A 20,952-nucleotide genomic window follows, 5' to 3' on the forward strand; every position below is an offset into this window, starting at 1 on the left:
CAGCCGGCGGAGGGAGCGGAGCCGCTGGATGGAGACGTTAAGAAGCGGCGCCCGGCAGCGGCTGCGGGCAGAGCCGAGCGGCAGCACCCGAGCCGGGCCGGGCTCTCCTCGGCCCCAGCGGCACCACCGAAACCTCCCCGGGCGGTACCGGCACCGGCGGAGCCCCCCCGGCAGCGGGGCCGGGCCGCGGGCAGCGCCCGGAGCCCCCCCGGCCCCGCCGCTCCCGATGGAGGCACCGAGCGATGGATGGAGCGAGGGATGGAGCGGCCGGAGCGGCCGGGAGCAGGGCCCGGGCACGGTGAGGAGGAGGAGGCGGGCGAGGAAAAACCGCTCGGGGGAGGAAGAAGGGATCGGGGGAGGGGGCAGAGGAGCTGCCGGTGCGGGGAGAGCATTGAAATTGGGGCTAAGGGGAAAAAAAAAAAAGGCAAAAAACCAAAAAGCCCAAATTAACAACCAAAAAATAAGAGGAGAAAACAAACAACACCACCCCCACTCCCCAGCCCTCCTGCGCAAAATAAAATTTTTAAAAGGACCGGGGAGCTCGGCGAGCGGGGGTCGGCAGGAGCCCGGCCCGCCGGGAATTGCGTTTGGGAAGCGGCGGCTGCGGGTGCGGGAATTTGGGGGGCACCGGGTCCCCCCCCGGCTCTGCGGGAGCTGATGGTTCCCGCCTCATCCCGGCAGGGATTTTTCGCTGGTTTCCGCTGGTTTGGGAAGGGTTTTGCTTCGCTGAGGGAGCCAGGCAGGAGGGAGCTCTCCTCATCCTCATCCTCCTTCCCAGACTTTGTGCAGGAACATCTCCGCCGGGGAAATAAGGAACATAAGGGAACGTAATCCTGCCAGAAGCCTCTCCCCTGTTTATTTTCCTCTTCCCACATCCATGCTGGCAACTTGGGGGAATAATTTAACATAGAGATGAGCAGGGAGAGCAGAGGCAGTTGCAGAACGGCGTGAAGGTAACCTTGAGCTGAGCCCTGTAAACCCCGGCCTCCGTCAAGGCAGGATTAAAGAAACTTTGCTGGCAATCCAGAGCTGGGAATCCCAGCCTGGCCCTGGGAATTACAGCCCTGGGGTGCCCCCACACAGCCTGGCCCCGGCCCACTGCACCTGCTCATCTGGTGAGTGCTGCATCCTTCCTTCCTCTGGGAATTTAGCTGGGAATTATCCTTCATAGGGGGCTGTCCCTTCCCTAGGCTTGGCAAAGAGCTCTCCTTTGGAATATCCAAAGCTGTTGAGCTCCAGGGGCTCCTCCAAGACAGGATTTGTTAGCAATTGTTAGATTTTTTTAATGTATATTATTATATTATATATATTATTAGCAATTATTGTGGTTTTACATAGATTGTATTACATCTATTTTATATATTATTAGCAGACGCTATGGTTTTATATTTATTGTTCTATTATATTCTATTATAATATTGTTATATTATTAGCCCCTACCATAGTTTTTATATACATTATATTATAATATTCCACATATTACTAGCAGTTATTAGGCCCAGAGAGAATTCCCCAGGGGGTTTTGCTCTGGTTTTTGGGATCCCTTTCCCAAATCCTGATACTCAAAAACCCAAATCCAGCTGCAGCATCAGGGCTGCAGGTGCCTGGGTCCAGTGGGGCTCAGCCATGTGAATGTCCCTCTGTTTTAGGGTCCTTGATGTTTGGGATCCTGGCAGATGGGAACCACCCACAGGGGGATTTGGGGATGGATTTTGTCTCCCAGAAAAATACTCCCTTCTTCCTGGGGGATCTTTTCCCCATGGAAAGCTGTGCCAAGCCTCAGCAGCTCCAGACTCCCATCCAGAGCCACAATTCCCACGGCTGAAGCAGGATCCAGGAGTGTTCAGCACCATTCCCAGCTCAGTCCAAATCCTGGGAAAATCTTCTTTTCCCAGCCCCCTTGGACCAGCAGGGACTCGCTGAGCAGAGCAGGCAGCTCTGGGGTGGGAATTTGTCCTTCCCAATGTGTTGGCTCTCTCTGGAGCTGGGGAGGGAGTGTGGGACAGGAGGTGCTGAGGGGATGAGCCTGCAGCATCCATGGATGGGAATGGCAGATCCCTGCCTGGATGAGGGGAAAGAGAGGACTCAGCTCTCCTGGGGAAGGAGGTTTTGAGGGAAGTGTTGCACGAAATCCTCCTTCTCACTCCATTAACGTCTGTGGGCTGTGCAAGGCATTGTCTGCTGCTGCAAAAGCTCGTTAGTTAATTGCCCCAGTGCTGCTGTAATCCCAGATTAACGAGGGCTGAGGCAAATCTCCATGGAGCAGACCTGAGCGTGGGATTTGTGGGGAGGTTGGATTCTGCTCTTCCCTACCTGGGGAGCCCTTGGGGGCTCCATCCTGGGCTGGATGTGCTGGGTGCTCCCATGGGAAGAGCTGTCTGTCACATCCATGAGGGATCACACTTCCCAAATCCCCCCCGATGCTCCCCGTGGACCCCACAGGGATGGGATTTAGGCATGTCCAGCTGGGTGCACCTGGATTTCCATCTCCTTTTGGTGTTTCTCATCATCTCCACATGAATGCTGGGGAGCACCTGGGTTCTGGTGCTCCAAACCTCGGGATGAAACCCTTTGGCTGCCGCGGGGTTTGTTCCTCCTCGTTAAGCACAAGGAGGGGAACAGCAGCGTCCTGGCTTTCCCTGGAATCAGGAGCTGCCAGCTCGGGATGTGCCAGCAGCTGCGGCTCAGGAATGCTCTCCCACAGCCACAGGGACGTGCAGGTGTCATGGATGGAGAGCCCAGAGGATTTGGGGAGGATGAGCAGCACAGGGAGGGCCCTGCATCCCTCGGGGATGGCTCCAGCCCCGGCGCTGCCTCTGGAAAAGTCCATCCCGTGTGTCCCAAACCTCCTTCTCCTCCGGGATTCAGGCAGCTCCGTCTGGGGTGAGCTTTGCTGAGCCAGCAGCTGGCTGGGATCCAGCTGTGCTTCCCTAGGGAACAGCCCCGGCCTTCCTCCCGCCCCCCTCCTCCTCCTCCTCCCTGGGATGCACATCCCGGCTCCCCAAGCCTGACTGAAAACCGTGCCTGGATTTTGCAGGCTGGGCATGAAACCCCCCGAACGTGAGACGTGAAAACTGCTCGGGTTAAAGCCTGTCACAGACACTCAGCGTCCTCCGAAGGAATTACATCACCTTTTCCCAGGGCTTGAGTGTCGGGAGGGTGGGAAGGAACGGGAGAGGGAGGCTGAGAGCATCCCTGGGTGTCACTGAGACCCCGCAATTTGGGGTGGCCTCTCCAAAACACCACCCAAAAATAGGGAATTAACGGGGAAATGGAGGTTTCTCAGCCTTGGACGCAGGGATGGGGCTGATGAAGCGGCAGGAATGCTCAGGGAGGGATGCTGGAAGCTGGCAGGGATGTGATGGGGAAGGCTGGGATCCCGCACCCAAATTTAATGACCCTGATCCCAAAGGATGCAGCTTCCCGCTCCTTCCACAGCCGCACCCCAAACGCCCCGGGCAGATGGGATAACGCTGCTGGAGAGAACTGGATCACCCAGACCCCAGGGGCTGCTGCAGATTAATTAATTAATGAAAATCATAACGATGCTGGCAGGGGAACAGCGAGTCCCACAGCTGGATCCCGGCTGTGCCACCTCATTTCCATCATCCCGCAGTTCCCTGGCCCCTCTCCCTGCCCAAATCTCTGCAATCCACGGCGATTTCCTCCCTTATTTCCTTCCCTGCCTTCGGCAGCGCCGGGTGCTTTTTTAAATGATTCATGACTTAAACCATTTTTCTTTATGAGCTGCTTTTCACACTTGTGAGGGGAATTCAGCCTCCAAGAACCTGGAACGGGCTTTGATGAAATTGTGGGTGGAGGAGCAGAATGTGAAGTAAAAAACTCCCCATTTTCAGCTCCACTTGGGCCATTGTGGAGGAGAATACTCAGGAAAAGGAGCCGAGCCATGGAGATGGGATTACCTGGGAATTAGTGGCCTGGAGGCAACAACATTTCTTTGCTTTTGGGGGCTGGAGCAGCCTGCTCATCTCAGTTTGGGATTGGTTTTGGGAGTCTCTCAGCTGTCCTACAGCAAATTCCCACAATCATCATGGTGATCCCACCCTGTGCCGGCCCATGGATGTGGGGTTTGGGCAGGAATCAGCATCCCTTGGGCAGGAATCAGCATCCTCCAGGCAGGAATCAGCATCCCTTGGGTCAAGCTCTGGGAATTTGCAATGCCAGGCAGCTCAATGTCATAATTAAAAATGGGGTTAAACTTCCTTAAATAACTTGATTAAACAGAATTGCCTTTCTGGGCCAGGCTGCAGGCCCTGGGCTGGTGCAGCTCTGTCCAGTGAGTGGAATAAGCCAGGGCAGGATCCATCCTGGTGTTCCTGGGGTTATTTATAGCTCAGCCCTGGCAGAAACGGGGCTGGTGCCCTGTGGGCTCTGTCCTCTGGAGAGCACAGGGAGCACTGAGAGGAGCTTGTGCAATTAGCACGACCTCATTTCAGAGGAGCCTTTTAGAGGAGACCTTAATCAATTAGTCTGGGGCAGCCCCGAATGGATCCCGGATCCTCCTGGATCTGGATCCCTCTGGATCTCGGTGCCTCATGCCCTGGGAAAGTGCTGAGGCCACCAATAAATCCCCAGAATATTTAAAAATCAGTTTTATATCCATAAACAAAACCAGCTCCTTAATTCCAGTCCAAACTCCTCCTTGGACTCCCAGCAAGGAGGAGGATTTGCAAACCCCACAAAATGGAAATCCCCCACAAAAATCCGCCAGCAGATGGGCAAATCCTGCCCTGGATCTTCAAATTGAGCCAGTAATTCCCTAAGGAGAGGTTTTCCCTTTGCATCCCTGGCTGGTTTGGCCTGGGGAGGGGATTTGGTGGCTCCACAGGGAAGCCCAGGCCTGGGATGTGTCTCACCCTTGAGGATGAGGATCTGATCCTGGGATGAGTCTGGGAGCTGCTGACTCAGCTGCTTTTAAGGCTTTCCCCAGAGGAGAGGAGGCACAAATCCATTTCTCAGCAAAACGAAGGCAGAGAGAAGCAGAATAAATAAACTTGGCTTTGATTTGAGGGGGACTGACAGTTCCCTGTGCTCGGCTGGCCCCTGGGAGAGGCACTGGAAGGTTCTGGATGCTCCAGGTCTGCCCCTGCTGGGCTGGAATAATCCTGGTTTATCTCAGCTTCATTCCCAGCCACTATGGGGTTTAAATTCAGCCCCGTGCATCCCGTTTGCTGCTTCCTTAACGAGTGGAAAAGGGCGAAAATCCATTTCCACGGGGCTGGAAAAGAGGATGGGCAACTCCACCTGGAATTTGGGCTGCCCAAACTCTGCCAGGGCAGCAATTCCAGGCTGACACTGGGGGATGAAGGCTGAAGGTTTGAGGGATGGCAGTGCCCAGGGTGCCCAATGTCACTGGGGTTTGTGCTGGTGTCACTGGGGTTTGTGCTGGTGTCACTGTTTGGTGCTGGGGATGATATGGAGCTGCAGGAACTGCTCTGGGATACAGGGACATGAGGATTTCTGGTGGTCCCTGCACCCAAGTGGGTGGCTTTTGGTGACAGCAAGTCCAGGGAACATCCATGCCCTGGGTTCTGTGTCCCATAAATCCTGCACCCCATGGATTGGGCTCTTTCCCCCCATCCTTCACTGCATTTCCAGGCTTGGCACAGGCATTCCAGCCCTCCCAGGGTGCCCAGAACCTGCTGTCCCCACGTCCCCATGGCGTGGGACCGGGTCAGTCCCTGCGTCACAGCCCTCCCGTGGGGTCACCCCGCTGATGTCACCGCCCCTCCGCTTGCCAGCCCTATTCTCTCGCCGTCCCTGTGATAAGAAATGTTAATGAGGGGGTGAAACTGGATATTCCCGTGGCCTTCTCCTCCTCCTAATGGAATTCTGCTGGTGGTTAATTTGCTGGTTTTAATGGGCCCTTTGTTCTCCCTGGCTGGGGGAGCCACGTGAGGGTGTTTGGGAGGTGGTGCCTGAAGACCAGTGAACCTTGGCGCTCAATAATTGCAGGGCAATTTGAAGACAAGCCCCAAATCCATAATTGATGGGTCCTTCACTCGTCCTGCTCCTGCTGCTCCCGGACCTGTTCCCACCTCTCCGGGCGCAGAGGGATGGATAAACTTGGGAAAAGCTGGTAAATTATGGAGGGTTCCTCATCCTGGGTGCAGCTGACACTGCTCAGGGAGGTGGGTTGGGTGTGGAGTGATGCTCAGCTGGGTATCCCGGGACTGGGATGAGAAATTTGGGTCCTGGTGGGATTATAAAGAAGCAGAGCTGGGTGTCCCGTCGATGGATGAGGATTTTGGCTGCTGGTGGGATTATTCTGAGGCAGAACCGGGTGTCCCATTTATGGGATGAGGATTTTGGCTCTGGGTGGGATTATACTGAGGCAGAGCTGGATGTCCCACTGATGGATGAGGATTTTGGCTGCTGGTGGGATTATTCTGAGGCAGAATGGGTGTGCCATTCATGGATGAGGATTTTGGCTCCGGATGGGATTTTACTGAGGCAGAGCTGGGTATCTCAGTGCTGGGATGAGGATTTCGGCTGCTGGTGGGATTATTCTGAGGCAGAGCCAGGTGTCCCATTGATGGATGAGGATTTTGGCTCCTGGAGTGAGTGTGGTGATGGATGTAGGCAGGGAACCATTCCCTGATCCCGACTGGCCCCACATCCTGGGAAACCACTGTGCTTTGGCTCTGGGGGGGCAGGGAGGGATTCCCCAACCCTGGCACTGCCAGCTGGGTGGGATTTGGGGGATTTTCCTACACTGCGTCTCTGGATCCCTCCCCTGGGATGGAGCAGGGGCTGGATCACAGCGGGTCCTACCCGAGCGAGGGCTGACAGATCATTCCCTGCTGGATAATTCCCTCTGTTCCCTGCTGCCCCAGCAGTTTTCCATCCAGGCAGCCGCGGGAAGGCCGGGCTGAGGCCGCTGCATTGCGCTGGCTGGGGACTGTCCCCGTTTGCTTCATTAGCCTGGATGACAAAGTGTGTCACCGCTGTCCCCCGGCCACGCCGCGGGCTGGGCTGGCACCGAGCACGGCAGGGTTCACACAGCGGGGTCGGGGACACGATGGGACCCCTGGGGACACCGTGGCGGTGACAATGGCCGTGGGGACCAGCGGTGGCCGCTCCTTCACCCCAGCGCTGCTGCACGGGGTGGATCCATCCTTAAAACCCGGGGTGCAGGGAACGGCGCTCTGGGATGGTTCCTGCATCCCTCAGCTCCCGATACCTCCAGCTGATACTGGGAGCACTGGTGTCTGTACTGGGAGCACTGGTGCCGCCCCCGGCAGCCCGGAGCCCGAGCCCATTATCCGCTCCAGACAATTAGCAGAAGCATTAATGGAATATATGCAAATGCGCAGTAATTGACCTGTGACTCCGCAGTTCATGATGGAGAAGGATGAGCTCCAGATGGCTTAATGAGAGTAATTTAAGCCCCTTCTTTATATTCTGTGCCAGGGCCTGGCAGAGCCCAGCCGGGGAGGGGAGGAGGGCAGGGAGGTGGCACTGGGGACACTGGGGAGCAGGGACAGCCCTGGAGACGCTCCCTTTGCTCCCCAAACCACCCCGAATCCAGCAAGGTGGATTTGTTCTGGGTAAGGGAGAGCCAGAATTCCTGGTCAGGGAGTGCAGGAGAGCAGCAAAACCCCCCCAAGACCACCAGGCTGGGGGCTGCTCTCCCACCATGGCCATGGTGGTGCCACATCCTGCACATGGAAAACCCAAACCGCTGCTACTCCGAGGTTACTCAGCCTTTACTCCAGCTCTGTTTGGGTTTGTGCCCCTCCACTGCTCTGCCCCAGCCTCTCCAGCCCTGAGCTGCACAAAATTCCCGCGGCAGAGCCGGAGGTATCTGAATAACCACTCTGGGAAACCAAATTAAAATATTGATGTATAATTCATGCCATATGTTCCACCAATATTTTTTATTTAATCAACTGAAGACAGATGGCAGGAACATAGAGGCCATTAAACTAATGGCACTTTGTCTTGCCATTTATTTCCGTCTCCTTTCCTAAAATAAGAGGAGGCCGTGACAGGCAGCACACCCCGGGCACTGGGATGTGTCAGCAGGGGCATTTCCCACGTGGCATTTTCCCCAGGAAGGGCTGGAGCAAATCTCCCATAGCTGGGGGGGCTGGAAGGAGAGAAATCCAGCTGGATTTACAGGGAAATCCATCCTGGTGGGGCTGGAGGGGACTGTCCCATCTCTGCCCTTCCTGTGCCAAGAAGGACCAGGGATGGTCCTGGTGCTTCTGGGACAGCACCATCCTGGTGGCAGGGTGGGAATGCCACCAGGGAATGCTCCTGGCTGGAGGATAGAGGATGTCATGGCAATCTCCAGTCCCTGGGGATGTGAGGAGCTGGAGGGACACCCAGGGATGTCGTGCTTCTGACCCTGTGGGATGCTGGAATATTGACTGGGGTATCCATGCACTGCCCGTGCATGGATTTCACCTGGGATCTGCTGCTGCAGAGATGTTTGGATCTCGGGGTGCACAGCTCATCCTCCTGGGGGTGAAACTGGAAATTTTCCACATCCCAGAGCCATCCTGGAGCACCTGTCCTGTATGATAAGGCAGAGATGTGCAGGCTCTGGGATTTGGGCTCACCCCACCAGCGTCGCTCCCACTGCACCCAGTTACCCGCCTGGGAGAGGTGGAGCTGCCCCTCCCCGGGGCTGGAAGGTGATGAAGACCACAGGTGGCCTTCCTCACCGCCTGCAGGGGCAGGGCCACCATCCTGGGGCGCTTTCCTGAGTGTGCCTCTCTCTCTGACTTGCAGGTGGAGATTTCTTGCCCTGGGAGTGAGCTGAAAGCGGTTTCCTTACACAAAGGGTCCCGGGCAGCATTCCAGGCTCCAGGCGCGTCCAGGCACCTTCCATCCTTTGTCTGAACGGGCAGCGGGGCCGTTCCCATCCCAGCGATGCCTGACGGAGCCGCTGCCGCCGGGAGCGAGGAGCTGCGGCAGCCGATCGGCTTTCAAATCACCTTCAAACCTCGATTCCCTTAACATGATCCCTCCATCAGCGCGGTCCCAGCCTGGGCACAGCCGGGCAGGAGAATAACCCGGGGGCTGGAGGTGACAGCCAGCCCTGGAACACCCCGGCCACCACGCGGGGTGACAAAATCCACCTTCCCCAGCACTCCAAGACTTTTTTAGAGTCGGGCAGCAGCTCTGCACGACCTCGCCCTGCAGCTTTGACCCCATTTGCTCGCTGGGATTCCCCTCCAAGCCAGGCGGGATAATCCCCACCCTCGGAGCATCCCCGGAGCCGCAGAGCATCATCCCCGCGGCGCCGGCTGCCGGGGAAGGGATGAAGACGCTATGGCCAAGCTTTTGCTGAAACTCCAGCGCTATTTTCGGCGCAGACCCGTGCGTTTCTTCACTCTGCTGGCGCTGTACCTGGCGGCGGGCAGCTTGGTGTTCCTGCACTCCGGTTTCTCCGGGGAGCCCCGGGTGCCGGGCAGCCCTCGGAGCCCCGCGGCCGCAGAGGGGCCGGGGCTGCCCTACCTGGGGGTGATGCAGCTCAGCCGAGGCTTCAAGGCGGCGGCCACGATGCCGGCGGGGGCCCGACGACACGGCCCGTGGTTCAAAAGCACCTCCAAGGAGCCGTCGGACAGGGGGAAATCCCGGGATAACGGCGGCACCCGGAGCCGGGCGGTGCGGGGCAGGAGCGGCCGCGAGAAGGAGGAGGACAGAGGTGAGGGAAGGGGACGTGTGACAAAGGGGTGTCCCTGCTTTTTGCCTCTCCATGGGGGCATCACGAGTTGGGGAAGTGGTGTCTGAGCTAGACAGGACCACAATCCCCCCCAGGAAATGTTTATTTATTTATTTATTTATTAATCCATAAACGACATGCATGCGCTACTGGAGCGCCAAGGTTTTCTTCCCCCATCCCACAGGGATGCTCTGGGGAGCAGCACCCCGTTCTGGAGAACATCAGTCCAGAGAATATTTCCAGAAGGATCTTCTTCCTCCTTCTTCCCTCTTTCCTCTCCTTCCTCCCCAAGTGTCGATAATGTGCTTTTATTTTTCCATCTTCACTCTTTCCCCTGGTGCATCACCAAGCTCTGAGCCCCCTTGTTGTTACAGGTGATTTTGGGGGTGGCAGCTGTGCCCCATCTTCCTCCCACTCTTTGGCTCTGCCAGGGGCTCTGCAAATTCAGTTTTCATTCTGTTGGCCTGAATCAACCCAAAATCCAGGTTTGTCTGGGTGCTGTGTTGAGGCAGGGGATGGCTGTGATTCCCATGGAAGTGCAGACAGGGCTGGGCTGTGGCCTCTGGAGCCAGGAGATCCCTGCCTGGCTGGAGTCTTGTCAAGTGGGTCCATTATTAATGATCAAGGATGAGAAAATGGAAAATAATTCCCATTGATTTTTAAAATTACATTTATTTATCCTGAAGGCAGCCAGAGCTGCGCATTCTGTGGGATTTGGATGGAACCCCCAACCCCAGAGCAAACTGGGGCTTTCCCAGGGGTCCAGGCTTGATCCCCCCAGTCTGGGCTGCTCCCAGGGCATCGAGGGCTCCTCCTCCTCCTCCTCCTCCTCCTCCTTCTCCTCCAGCAGGATGTGGTTGTGTTCATTCCAGGAATGATGCTTGGTCCAGGAGAAGTGATGCTCAAGGGATTTTGTCCGGCTAAAAGGAGCTGAAGGGGTTCCCCCATTATGACCCCGCTCTAAGGGGTCTCTGGGGAGTTTGGTGTCTCTCTTAATGCAAACTGACTTGAGTGCAGCCTCAGCAGATGGTCCCTGAGGCCAGGCTGTCTGTCCCTATAAACACCCCAAGCAGTGCCCATGTCCCACGCCATATGTCCCCAGTGCTCCAAGATTAACCTCATCCAGCTCTGCCAGCAGGGATGGGATGCTGGCCTTGGGATTCCTGGGTTTATCTGCTCCCAGCTGCTCTAGGAATATAATTTTCCCCTTGGAGCATCTTGGCAGCTCCTGAGAGGAATGGTGTGGACAGAAATGCAGCAGCTTGAGAAATCCCACATGCCCGGTGTTCCTGGTGTGGCTGGCAGAGCTCCCCCCTCGCTTCCCAGCTCCTCTGGAGCACTGGGATATCTGGCAGGAACAGGTGGATTTAATGGTGCTGGTAATTAAGTGGGGACAGCTTAACGAGGTGGTTGCCACGTGAAACCATTCCAGAGGGAATACTGCTCCTTCTTCCTCCTCTTCCTCCCTCTCCCGGCAGTGTGGCCTCATCCCCATGGGAATGCAAATCCCTGTGGGAAGGGGCATCTCCTGCCTCCATCCAGGGAGGATTTGTAGGCAGTGAAGCCAAGGGAAGCAGGAACAGACCCCAGCCCTCAGCCACATCCATCTCTGGTGCCTTCCTGGACAAGCCCAGCCATTCCCACCTCTGACACACAACCAAGCAAAATTCCATGAGGATGGAGGGAGCAGCCACCCCAGGCAGGGAGCTGGAGCCATCCCTGTATTCCCAGCTCTGGAAAAATGGGATGCTTGGGGAATTTAATGACAGTCACCGGGTGGATCTGTGTGTCTGTTCACAGTTGTGTTTCCAGCAGGCTCCAAAATTCCTCCTGGAGAGGTCCAGCTCTCCCTACAAACTGCCAGTCCCACTCTCCCCCTTCTCTTGTGTCCTTGTCTGTCCCTAATTATTCCAGCTGGCTTCCCAATAAGTGGCAGCACGCATATGTCAGGAGCACTGGGTTGAAGGTAATGCACATCAGTCACTGGCTCCGTGCAAGTGTCTGGAGCCATCCCACACCCACTGGAACCCTCTGACCTGCCAGGACCTGCTCATCCCTGTGGGAATGCTGTGTGGAGTAACTGGGAGTGATGGCTCTGCTGGGTGGAGTTATCTGGCACATTTCTCTCCATCTTCCTTCTCTTTGGCCTCCAGGCTGGCTTGGGAAGGAGGCCCCAGCACTGGTGGGGGTCTGTGCTGTGCTGGAATAATTGGGAATGGGGGATCTGTGCTTGGGGCACACCATGGATGGGGTGAGCTGGCTCAGGGACCCCACGGAGGTGTGGAAAGCAGGGAGGAGGTGAGAAGTGTTATCCCAGAGCTTGGAATTGGAGTGGCACAGTAAAAGAAATTCCTTCCTGTGAGGATGGACAGGCATAGTGGAAGGTGTCCCTGCCTGGTTTGGACCCAGAGTTTCCAAACCAAACAACCAGGGAACGCTGCTGCACATCCCTATTTAGGGATAAACCAAGAGGGGTGGGCTCAGAGGGTTGTGACCCTCAGAGGGTTGTGACCCTCAGAGGGTTGTGACCCTGTCCCCTGTGTGTCCCCAGCCCGGTACGTCGGCTGCTACGAGGACAACACCCGGCAGAGGACCCTGCGCGGGATGTCCTTCTTCGACTACAAGAAGATGACGGTGTTCCGCTGCCAGGACAACTGTGCCGAGAGGTGGGGACAGGGACAGGGCCTCCAGGAATCCCAGCACATTCCATCAACCCCTGCACACCAGCTCCAGCAACCCTTTCCCACCATCTCCATCAATTCTTGCACACTGTCCCTCTCAATTCCTGCACACCAGCTCCATCAATTCTTTCCCACCATCTCCATGAATGCCTGTGCACTGGCTCCATCAATCCTGGATAGGATAGGATTAAATGGAAATAAATTATATGATATTATATGATGGATTAGGATATGATAGGAAAATAGGGTAGGAGATAGGATGGAATGGAATGGAGTAGAGCAACAGGATAGAACAGACTAGAAAAGAATAAGGATAGGATAGGATAGGATAGGATAGGATAGGATAGGATAGGATAGGATAGGATAGGATAGGATAGGATAGGATGGAATTAAATTATATGATATTATATAATGGACTAGGATATGATAGGAAAATAGGGTAGGATAGGAGGTAGGATAAGATAGGATGGAATGGAGTGGAGTAATAGGATAGAATAGACTAGAAAAAATAAGGATAGGATAGGACAGAATTGCAGAATGGGATGGAATAATGGAAAGAATGGGATGGGATGGGATAGGACGGGACAGGATAGGATAGCATAGGATAGGATGGAAATGGAATTAAATTATATTATATAATGGATTAGGATATGGGTAGGATAGGAGGTAGGATGGGATAGGATGGAATGGCATGGAGTGGAGCAATAGGATAGAACAGACTAGAAAAGAATAAGGATAGATAAGGATAGGATATGAAAGAATTGCAGATTGGGATGGAATAATGGAAAGGATGGGATAGGATAGGATTTGATATTTTCAGTTGGAAGTGCCCTAAAAGGATCACTAACCCAAGAACGAATCCCTGGGATGCACTGCTGATCCCAGAAAAGCAGCAATGCTCCTTCCAACCCCCCTGGAGCCGGGGGGGATGTGCTGAGACCCCGTTTCCCCCGGGCAGGGGGTACCTGTATGCAGGGCTGGAATTTGGGGCCGAGTGCTACTGCGGGCACAAGATCCAGGCGTCCAACGCCAGCGAGTCCGAGTGCAACATGGAGTGCAAGGGGGAGCGGAGCAACACCTGCGGCGGCATCAACCGGCTCTCCATCTACCGCCTGGAGCTGGCCCAGGAGTCCGCACGCAGGTGTAAGTTGGGGGCTGGCCCCAGCTCAGCCCTGGGATGGGGGGCGCTTATCTTGGTGCTGGAGGGGTGGTCCTGGCATTCCCAAGCCAGGTTGTGGCTCCGTGGAGGTTTTTGGAGAGTGGTTCTTGAGTCCAGGGTGGTTTTGCTGCTGCAAACATCAGGAGTCTCCTTGTGGGGATGCTGCTGGCTGGGGTTGGGTGGAATGAAGAGCTCCAAGGATTCCTGCTGGGATTCAGGGAATTTTGGGTGACTTTGGGTGGAGATTTCTTTCCCTGTGGCCAAACAGGACCGTCAGTGTCTCCTGTGTGTGCTGCAGGATGAAGGATGTGTGGGAATTCCAGGCACAACTGAGAGTGCTCCCTCGTTTGGCTCCCAATTAGGCAGCTCTATAATTACCCACATTCTCTGCTCACCTTTCCTCATATCTAAGGAATGGGAAAGGGGATGGCAACAACCAGGAATGCACAAGGGGCTGAGGGTTCCAAGGACCAGGGATGGGATTCCAGACCTGACCAAACCTGGCCCTGCTCCATCCCTGGGATCATGGAGCTGATAAAAACAGCCAGGAAATAATTATCCCTGATTTTGTTACCAGTGTTTTGCTCTGGTTGTGGCTGCACTGCTGGAGCCGCTGGAGCAGTTGGGAATGCCGTGTCACACAGAGTGGCAGCAGTGGCATTTTTGGAGTGTCACTGGGGCCTCTCTCTGTCTCTCTCTCCCAGATGGAAGCGCGATATTCCGGGGCTGCTTCCGCCGGCCGGAAAACGTCTCCATCGCCCTGCCCGCCAGCCAGCTCATGCTCAACATGTCCGTGGATAAATGTGTGGATTTCTGCACGGAGAAGGTACTGGGATAAACTCCTCTTCTTCATCTTTGTTTCCATCACCATCATCAGAGTCACACTGGGAGATCTGAACCTGGTTTAGGGATATCAATTTTGTGTATCCAAGAAAGGGATAAATGGATTTGTGTCCCTGCCACAGGAGGGAGTGGAGTCAGCACAGCAGCCCTGGGAGAGTTTGGGAAGGAGCATCCCAGAATCAGAGTTTAGGTTGGAAGGGACATTTAAAGGAGCCACCATGGGGTCCTGCTCTGGTCCAGGGGTCTCATCCTGGGGTGTGGTGCCTCCAAAACGGAGGGGAAAAGTTGACAGTGGGAACTGATGGAGGGTGGATGCTGGAAATGGTCTGAAATGAGGCTTGAAATAGGTTGGAAGGATGCTGGAAATAAGGCGGAAGGTGCTGGAATTGGAAGAATGCTGGAAAGGGCTGGAAGGAGGCTGGAATGGGATGGAATGGGCTAGAACAACGCTAGAATTGTCTGGAAGGGTGCTGGAATTGGAATGATGGTGGAATGGTCTGGAAGAATGCTGGAAATGGATGGAAGGATGTTGGAAATAAGGTGTAAAGATGCTGGAGTTGGGAGAATGTAGGAGTGGTCTAGAATGGCGCTGGAAATGAAAGGATGCTGGAAGGATGCTGGAAATGGTCTGGAATGGTGCTGGAATGTTCTGGAATGATGCTGGGATTGGGAAGATGCTGGAAATGATCTGGAATTATGCTGGGATTGGAAGGATGCTGGAAATGGCCTGGGAGGATGCTGGAAATGTTGTGGAATGATGCTGGAATGTTCTGGAAGGATTCTGGAATGGCCTGAAAGGATGCTGGAATTGGAAGGATGCTGGAATGGTCTGGAATGATGCTGGAATTGGAATGGTGCTGGAATGTTCTGGAAGGATATTGGAATTGGAATGGTGCTGGAATGTTCTGGAATGATGCTGGAATTGTCTGGAAGGATGTTGGATTTGGAAGGATGCTGGAAATGGCCTGGGAGGATGCTGGGATGTTCTGGAATGGTGCTGGAATGGTCTAGAATGGTGCTGGAACTGGAATGATGCTGGGAATGTTCTGGAATGATGTTGGAATGTTCTGGAATGATGTTGGAATGTTCTGAAATGATGCTGGAATTGGAATGATGCTGGAATTGGAATGATGCTGGAACGTTCCGGAAGGCTGTTACAAACCACCCCACGCTGCCCAACGAGGGCGAGTGCAGGGGCGCGAAGGCCCTGCCACGGCTGGGGGACGGTGCCATCTCCTTTCCCTGTGCCCATCCCGGCAGGAATTCCCGCTGGCAGCGCTGGCGGGCACCACGTGCCGCTGCGGCTTCCCCAGCACGCTGTTCCCGCTGCACGAGCGCGAGGACGAGCAGCTCTGCGCGCACAAATGCGCCGCCGAGGAGTTCGAGAGCTGCGGCTCCGCCGACTTCCTGCTGGTCTACCAGACACAAGTGCAGGGTGAGCTTCTCCCCCACCTTTTCCCCCCAAAAAATGAATTTTCATTCTCCTTCTGAGGATGGAAATTCATGATAGATTTCAAAATTCCCATTGGGTTAAAAATGATGGGAATTTTGAGTGAGTAAAAGGGTGTGAGTGTGTTCATAGGGGTCCAAGGATGAGGGAAGAGGCAACAATCTGACTCCATGTTTCAGAAGGCTTGATTGATTATTTTATGATATATATTATATTAGAACTATAATAAAAGAATAGAAGAAAGGATTTCATCAGAAGGCTGGCTAAGAATAGAAAAAAAAAGGAATGATAAAAAAAGGCTTGTGGCTCGGACTCTCTGTCTGAGCCAGCTGGACTGTGATTGACCATTAATTAGTAACAACCAACATGAGACCAATCACAGATGCACCTGTTGTATTCCACAACAGCAGATAATAATTGTTTACATTTTGTTCCTGAGGCCTCTCAGCTTCTCAGAAGAAAAAATCCTAAGAAAGGATTTTTCATATAAGATGTCTGTGACAGAAGGGAGACTTCTGCTCACTCACCTTCTTCCCTATGGCACTGTTCGTATCGTGATCTATCCAACAATTTGCAGCATGATTTGCCTCAGACCCTTGCATCACAAAATTCTTCACTCACCTACTATTTTCCCTAATTGCAACACTCATCCTAATCATTGCCAACAACCTCAGTGTGAGGATCCCGTTAAAAATGAGCGTTTTTTAATTCCCCTGGTGAGCTGTGGTTGGTGTCTGGCTCAGCTGCAGGGCACAGCAGATTCTGCCTCTGGCAGGATTCCTCTTTCCCATGGTTTTCCCACCTCTCTGTGATTCCATGGGTGTCTGCTATCCAGACAAGCTCCAGGGAGAAATGTGGGGTAGGAAAAGGCAGAACATTCCGGAGAGAGCAGTGAGCCAGGGAAGCATTGGGAGAAAGGAAAACTGCTCCTGAGAGAAGAAAGGGCTGAAGACAGCAAGTGAGGACTCAAATTCGGGTGGTTTTGGGTCAGTCTTGTCACGATCCTTTGGTGGTTGGGGCTGTGCTGGAAACGCTATTCATTGATTCATCAAGAAAGCAGGAGTGTTTCTTGGCACAGGAATCCCTGTTAGTCACCCTTCCCTAAGCACACAGCTGGGAATGGCAGAGAACTCTTGGGAAAAATCCTCTTAGGACTTTTTGAGTGTTTAGGACTCTTTGAGATGTCCAGAACCCTTTGGGATGTCCCTCTAAGCCTTAGGCAGGGCCCCTTTTCCCTGCCCAGCCCCTTCCCCAGCATTTTCCTGGGAGAGGCAGCGTTTCCTCAGACATCCCAGTGGGACCAGCAGCTTTCCATGACACATTCCTGACGTGTCTCCCTGCAGACAACCGCTGCATGGACAGGAGGTTCCTGCCCAGTCGTGCCAAGCAGCTGGTGGCCCTGGCCAGTTTTCCTGGAGCTGGGAACACCTGGGCCCGGCACCTGATCGAGTTGGCCACCGGCTTCTACACCGGCAGCTACTACTTTGATGGCTCCCTGTACAACAAAGGTGAGGGGAGGGCTCTCCTGGGGTGCCACCCCAGCTGGGGACAGCCCTGGTGACATCCCAGGGACTGCAGGAAGGGCGGAGCAGGGCCGGGTGTGAGCGCTGCTGCTCCATGGGATGGTTTGGGCTGGAGGGTCCTGGTGAGGGAATTCCTGCCTGGGAGGGTGGGGAGGTCCTGGCAGGGGTTGCCCGGAGAAGCTGTGGCTGCTCCATGCCTGGGAGTGTCCAAGGCCAGGCTGGACAGGGCTTGGAGCAAAGTGGGGTAGTGGAAGATGTTCCTTTCCAAGGAGGTTGGAATGAGATGAGCTGTAAGATTCCCTCCAACCCAAAGCATTTGGGGATTCTGGTTCTAATAACCCACCCCATTTCCAGCTCCCTCAATTTAGAACCACTCATGACAATTTTATCTGGAGACCTTGAAGATTTCCCCTGTTATTCCTTCATTTTTTTTGTGGCTTTGAGAGGAAATTTCCCTCCTCCTCAGCTGTGGTGGAGTTGGGATCTGTGTCTGTGCCGTGTTGGTGGGGTCTGTACCCAGGTTGTTCCCTAAATCCCCATTTTCCTGACATTCCCTCCCAATTCCTGCCAAATCCAGCCTTGCAGGAGGGAGATGCTCAGCGAGGGAGCAATATCCCAGCCCCCAGGGTGCAGCAGCATCCCAGGGAAGGCAGCAGCAGTGGGAAAAGCTTTGGCTGGGTTTTGCTGAGCCACACAAGCGTGGGCTCCGTTTCCCTGTCGGAGGGGCCGGGAGGTATCCAGGCAACCAGCAGATTTATCCACTGCTGAGAGCAAATTACACCTCTCTAATTGATGGAACACAGCTCCTTCCAGCTTATCCCCCACTCCAGGTGCCTTCCAGGGGCTGGGATTGATGCTGGCTCAGCCCCATGCTCAGTGCAGAGTCCCCTCTCTGAACCCCCCCATGGCATCACCCCCACCTTGGGCTGATCCCCTGCCCCACAGGCACAAGGATTTCCCTTTCTTTATTTATTAGAGATCTCTTCCAACCTCATTATTCTGTGATTCTGTGATTACTGGGAGAGTTTCAGCTGTGCTCGGGGAGGTTATAGCCATTAAATCTGCCCTTGACCCTCAGAACAGGCACAAGGGCCGAGTGTGGCCAGGGAGATGTCACCCTGAGAGGCCCCTGTTCCTGTGAGCCACCCACTCATCAATTTTATGAGACTCATAACATGGGAAAATAAATTATTTCCATCTGGGAGAGGGATGCAAATCCTCCTTCACGCCCCAGCTGCTTTCATCATCCAACTGGATTTCGCAACCTGATATCCCTGTGATGTTCCCTTTCATGGAACTGTGGGATCCTTTGGGTTGGAAAAGCCCTCTGAGGCCGAATCCAACTGCTCCCCCAGCTCTGCCAAGGCCACCACGTCCCCAAGTGCTACATCCACAAGGGTTTTAAATCCCTCCAGGGATGGGAGCTCCATCACTGCCCTGGCAGCTGTGTCAGGGATTGATCACCTTTTGAGTGGGGATATTTTCCCTTATCTCCCATCCAAACCTTCCCAGCACAGCTTGAGGCCATTTCCTTTAATCCTGTCTGGTTTCCCCTGGGAGCAGAGCCCAACTCCCCATGTCTGTCCCCTCCTGTCAGGGATTTGTGCGGATCCAGAATGTTCCCCCTGAGCCTCCTTTTCCCCAGGCTGAGCCCCTTTCCCATCTCCCCATTACTCCCATTAATCCCAGCTCTATCCGGGCAGGATTCAAGGGCGAGCGGGACCACTGGAGGAGCGGGAGGACCATCTGCATCAAGACCCACGAGAGTGGGCAGAAGGAGATCGAGTCCTTTGACTCTGCCATCCTGCTCATCCGCAACCCCTACAAGGCCCTGATGGCCGAGTTCAACCGCAAGTACGGGGGGCACATCGGCTTCGCCGCCCACGCCCACTGGAAGGGCAAAGGTAGGGCAGGGAATCCTCTGGGAATTGGTTGGGTGTAGAAGCGTTGGGGGGGTCAGGATGGACGGAGACAAGAGATCTCTGCAGCCAGGCTGAGGAACTTGTGGGTCATTGCAAAGGGCCTGGGTGCAGGCCCCTGCTGGGAGCTGCCAGCCACAGCTCAGAGCAGGCCCCAAACAGGGAAAGAGAGATAAAGAGAGTGGTAAAGAGGATGAGAGAGCAAGTTTCCCAATACAATACAATAAATCTTCTGGTCCTGGAACTTGGGGTTTATTGCAAAGGGCCTGTGTGCAGAGCCCTGCTGGGAGCTGCCAGCCATAGCTCAGAGCAGGCCCGGGAGAAGAGAGGGGTAGAGAGGATGAAAGAGTAAGAGGGTAAGAGAGTAAAAAGATAAGAGACCAAAAGTGTAAGAGAGTGAGGTTCCCATTACAATACCATAAATCTTCTTCTGTGTTGAATATTCTGATTCTCACTAAACAATCTAGTACAATATACAAATCCTATAGCATTTCCATACAGCCTATGAGAATCACTACATTACCATACTGTGTCGTATTTTAAACCCTAAAAATTCCTCTTTGGGCCCCTTCTGCCAAGCTGTAGGGTCTGCTCTGACCCTTGGACCTGCCTGCAAGCAGAGGGTATTGTTTGATCAAAAGGGGATTACCTTCAGCCAGCCACACCATTGTTTTCCCATTTTTCAGTAACTAAGGTATCTCAAAGCTTGCTTTCATTTCAATCCCGCCTATAGTTTCTATATTCTCAAAATCTTTTGCCAGGCAATCATATTTATAAGGCTTTCCTGTTTCGTCTTCCTCAACAGTTGGGAAAGCCCAGCAGAGCTGGAGTTGGGTGTGCATGGGGGAAATTTTGGGCTGTGCCACCATTTTGGGCCATCTCCTGGTGTAATCATCATCTCTTGGTTGTGGGTTCCTGTGTTGGGTGGGATAAGATGGAACAGGACAGCAGGACCAGGCAGGGATGGGCATCTCCTGTCCCCAGGGAGTGGTGGCAGTCCCCAGCCCATCCCTGTGGTTTCCAGGTGTTATTTCCATGTGTCCAGCTGCTCCCCAGCCACCCCCTTTCCCACGCACAGGCGCGTGCCAGAGGCTGCTTAATTACAGCAATTTCCAAATTGCTGTTGTGGGATTGACTTCATTGGAAAGAGTTAAAATGTTTAGCTTGATTGAACATCTGCTACCCTTAATTCTGAGTTTATTTAAGGGGAGCTTTGGCTGCTGTGGCTGGGATGTGCCTGGATTTCGTTATCTCCATGTGCTCACAGTGCTGGGCACAGCCCAGCCCTGCTCTCCCCATCCCATAAAACCAGCGGGGTGTGGTGTCCCCCACTTCCTCAACCAACATCCCTGGGCTGGCACTGATCCCACTGTGGTGGCACAGGAGCCTGTTGGTTGATTTTTTCGCTATCCATTTGTGGATAGAGCCAGGATTGTTATCCCAGCACCACATGGAGCCTCCTGAGCCTTCCCAATCCCAACCTCCTCCCCAGCCTGTCCCTTCGTGTCTCTGAGGGGAGGGAGATCCAGAGGGGACCATGCCAGCACAGCCTTGTTTGGATGCACTTCAAATATATCACCAATTTTTTTCCAGAGGATATGTGGAGTAATTAGGGTTAATTGTCGGGTTAATTGTCAGGTTAATGAACCACTACTGGGAAAGATGGAGATTTTCCATTGC

At 54.2% G+C, this 20,952-nt stretch overlaps 1 protein-coding gene across 2 annotated transcripts in view; it reads left to right on the forward strand.

The window, feature by feature from the left end:
* WSCD2 (WSC domain containing 2) overlaps positions 1 to 20,952 on the forward strand; it is a 24,082-nt gene continuing 3,130 nt past the window's right edge. The window contains exons 1-8 of one of the 2 annotated variants that reach the window (XM_074554736.1): positions 1 to 298; positions 8,761 to 9,679; positions 12,249 to 12,363; positions 13,337 to 13,521; positions 14,242 to 14,363; positions 15,641 to 15,815; positions 17,174 to 17,338; positions 19,057 to 19,257. In XM_074554736.1, the coding sequence (XP_074410837.1) occupies positions 9,304 to 9,679; positions 12,249 to 12,363; positions 13,337 to 13,521; positions 14,242 to 14,363; positions 15,641 to 15,815; positions 17,174 to 17,338; positions 19,057 to 19,257 (1,339 nt within the window). In that variant the 5' untranslated portion in view covers positions 1 to 298; positions 8,761 to 9,303. Of the gene's footprint in view, positions 299 to 566; positions 1,116 to 8,760; positions 9,680 to 12,248; positions 12,364 to 13,336; positions 13,522 to 14,241; positions 14,364 to 15,640; positions 15,816 to 17,173; positions 17,339 to 19,056; positions 19,258 to 20,952 lie in introns of those variants that run through there. The other variant, XM_074554737.1, reaches the window with a different exon arrangement.

The sequence above is a fragment of the Zonotrichia albicollis genome, chromosome 18, assembly GCF_047830755.1.
Source record: "Zonotrichia albicollis isolate bZonAlb1 chromosome 18, bZonAlb1.hap1, whole genome shotgun sequence".
Lineage (NCBI taxonomy): Eukaryota > Metazoa > Chordata > Aves > Passeriformes > Passerellidae > Zonotrichia > Zonotrichia albicollis.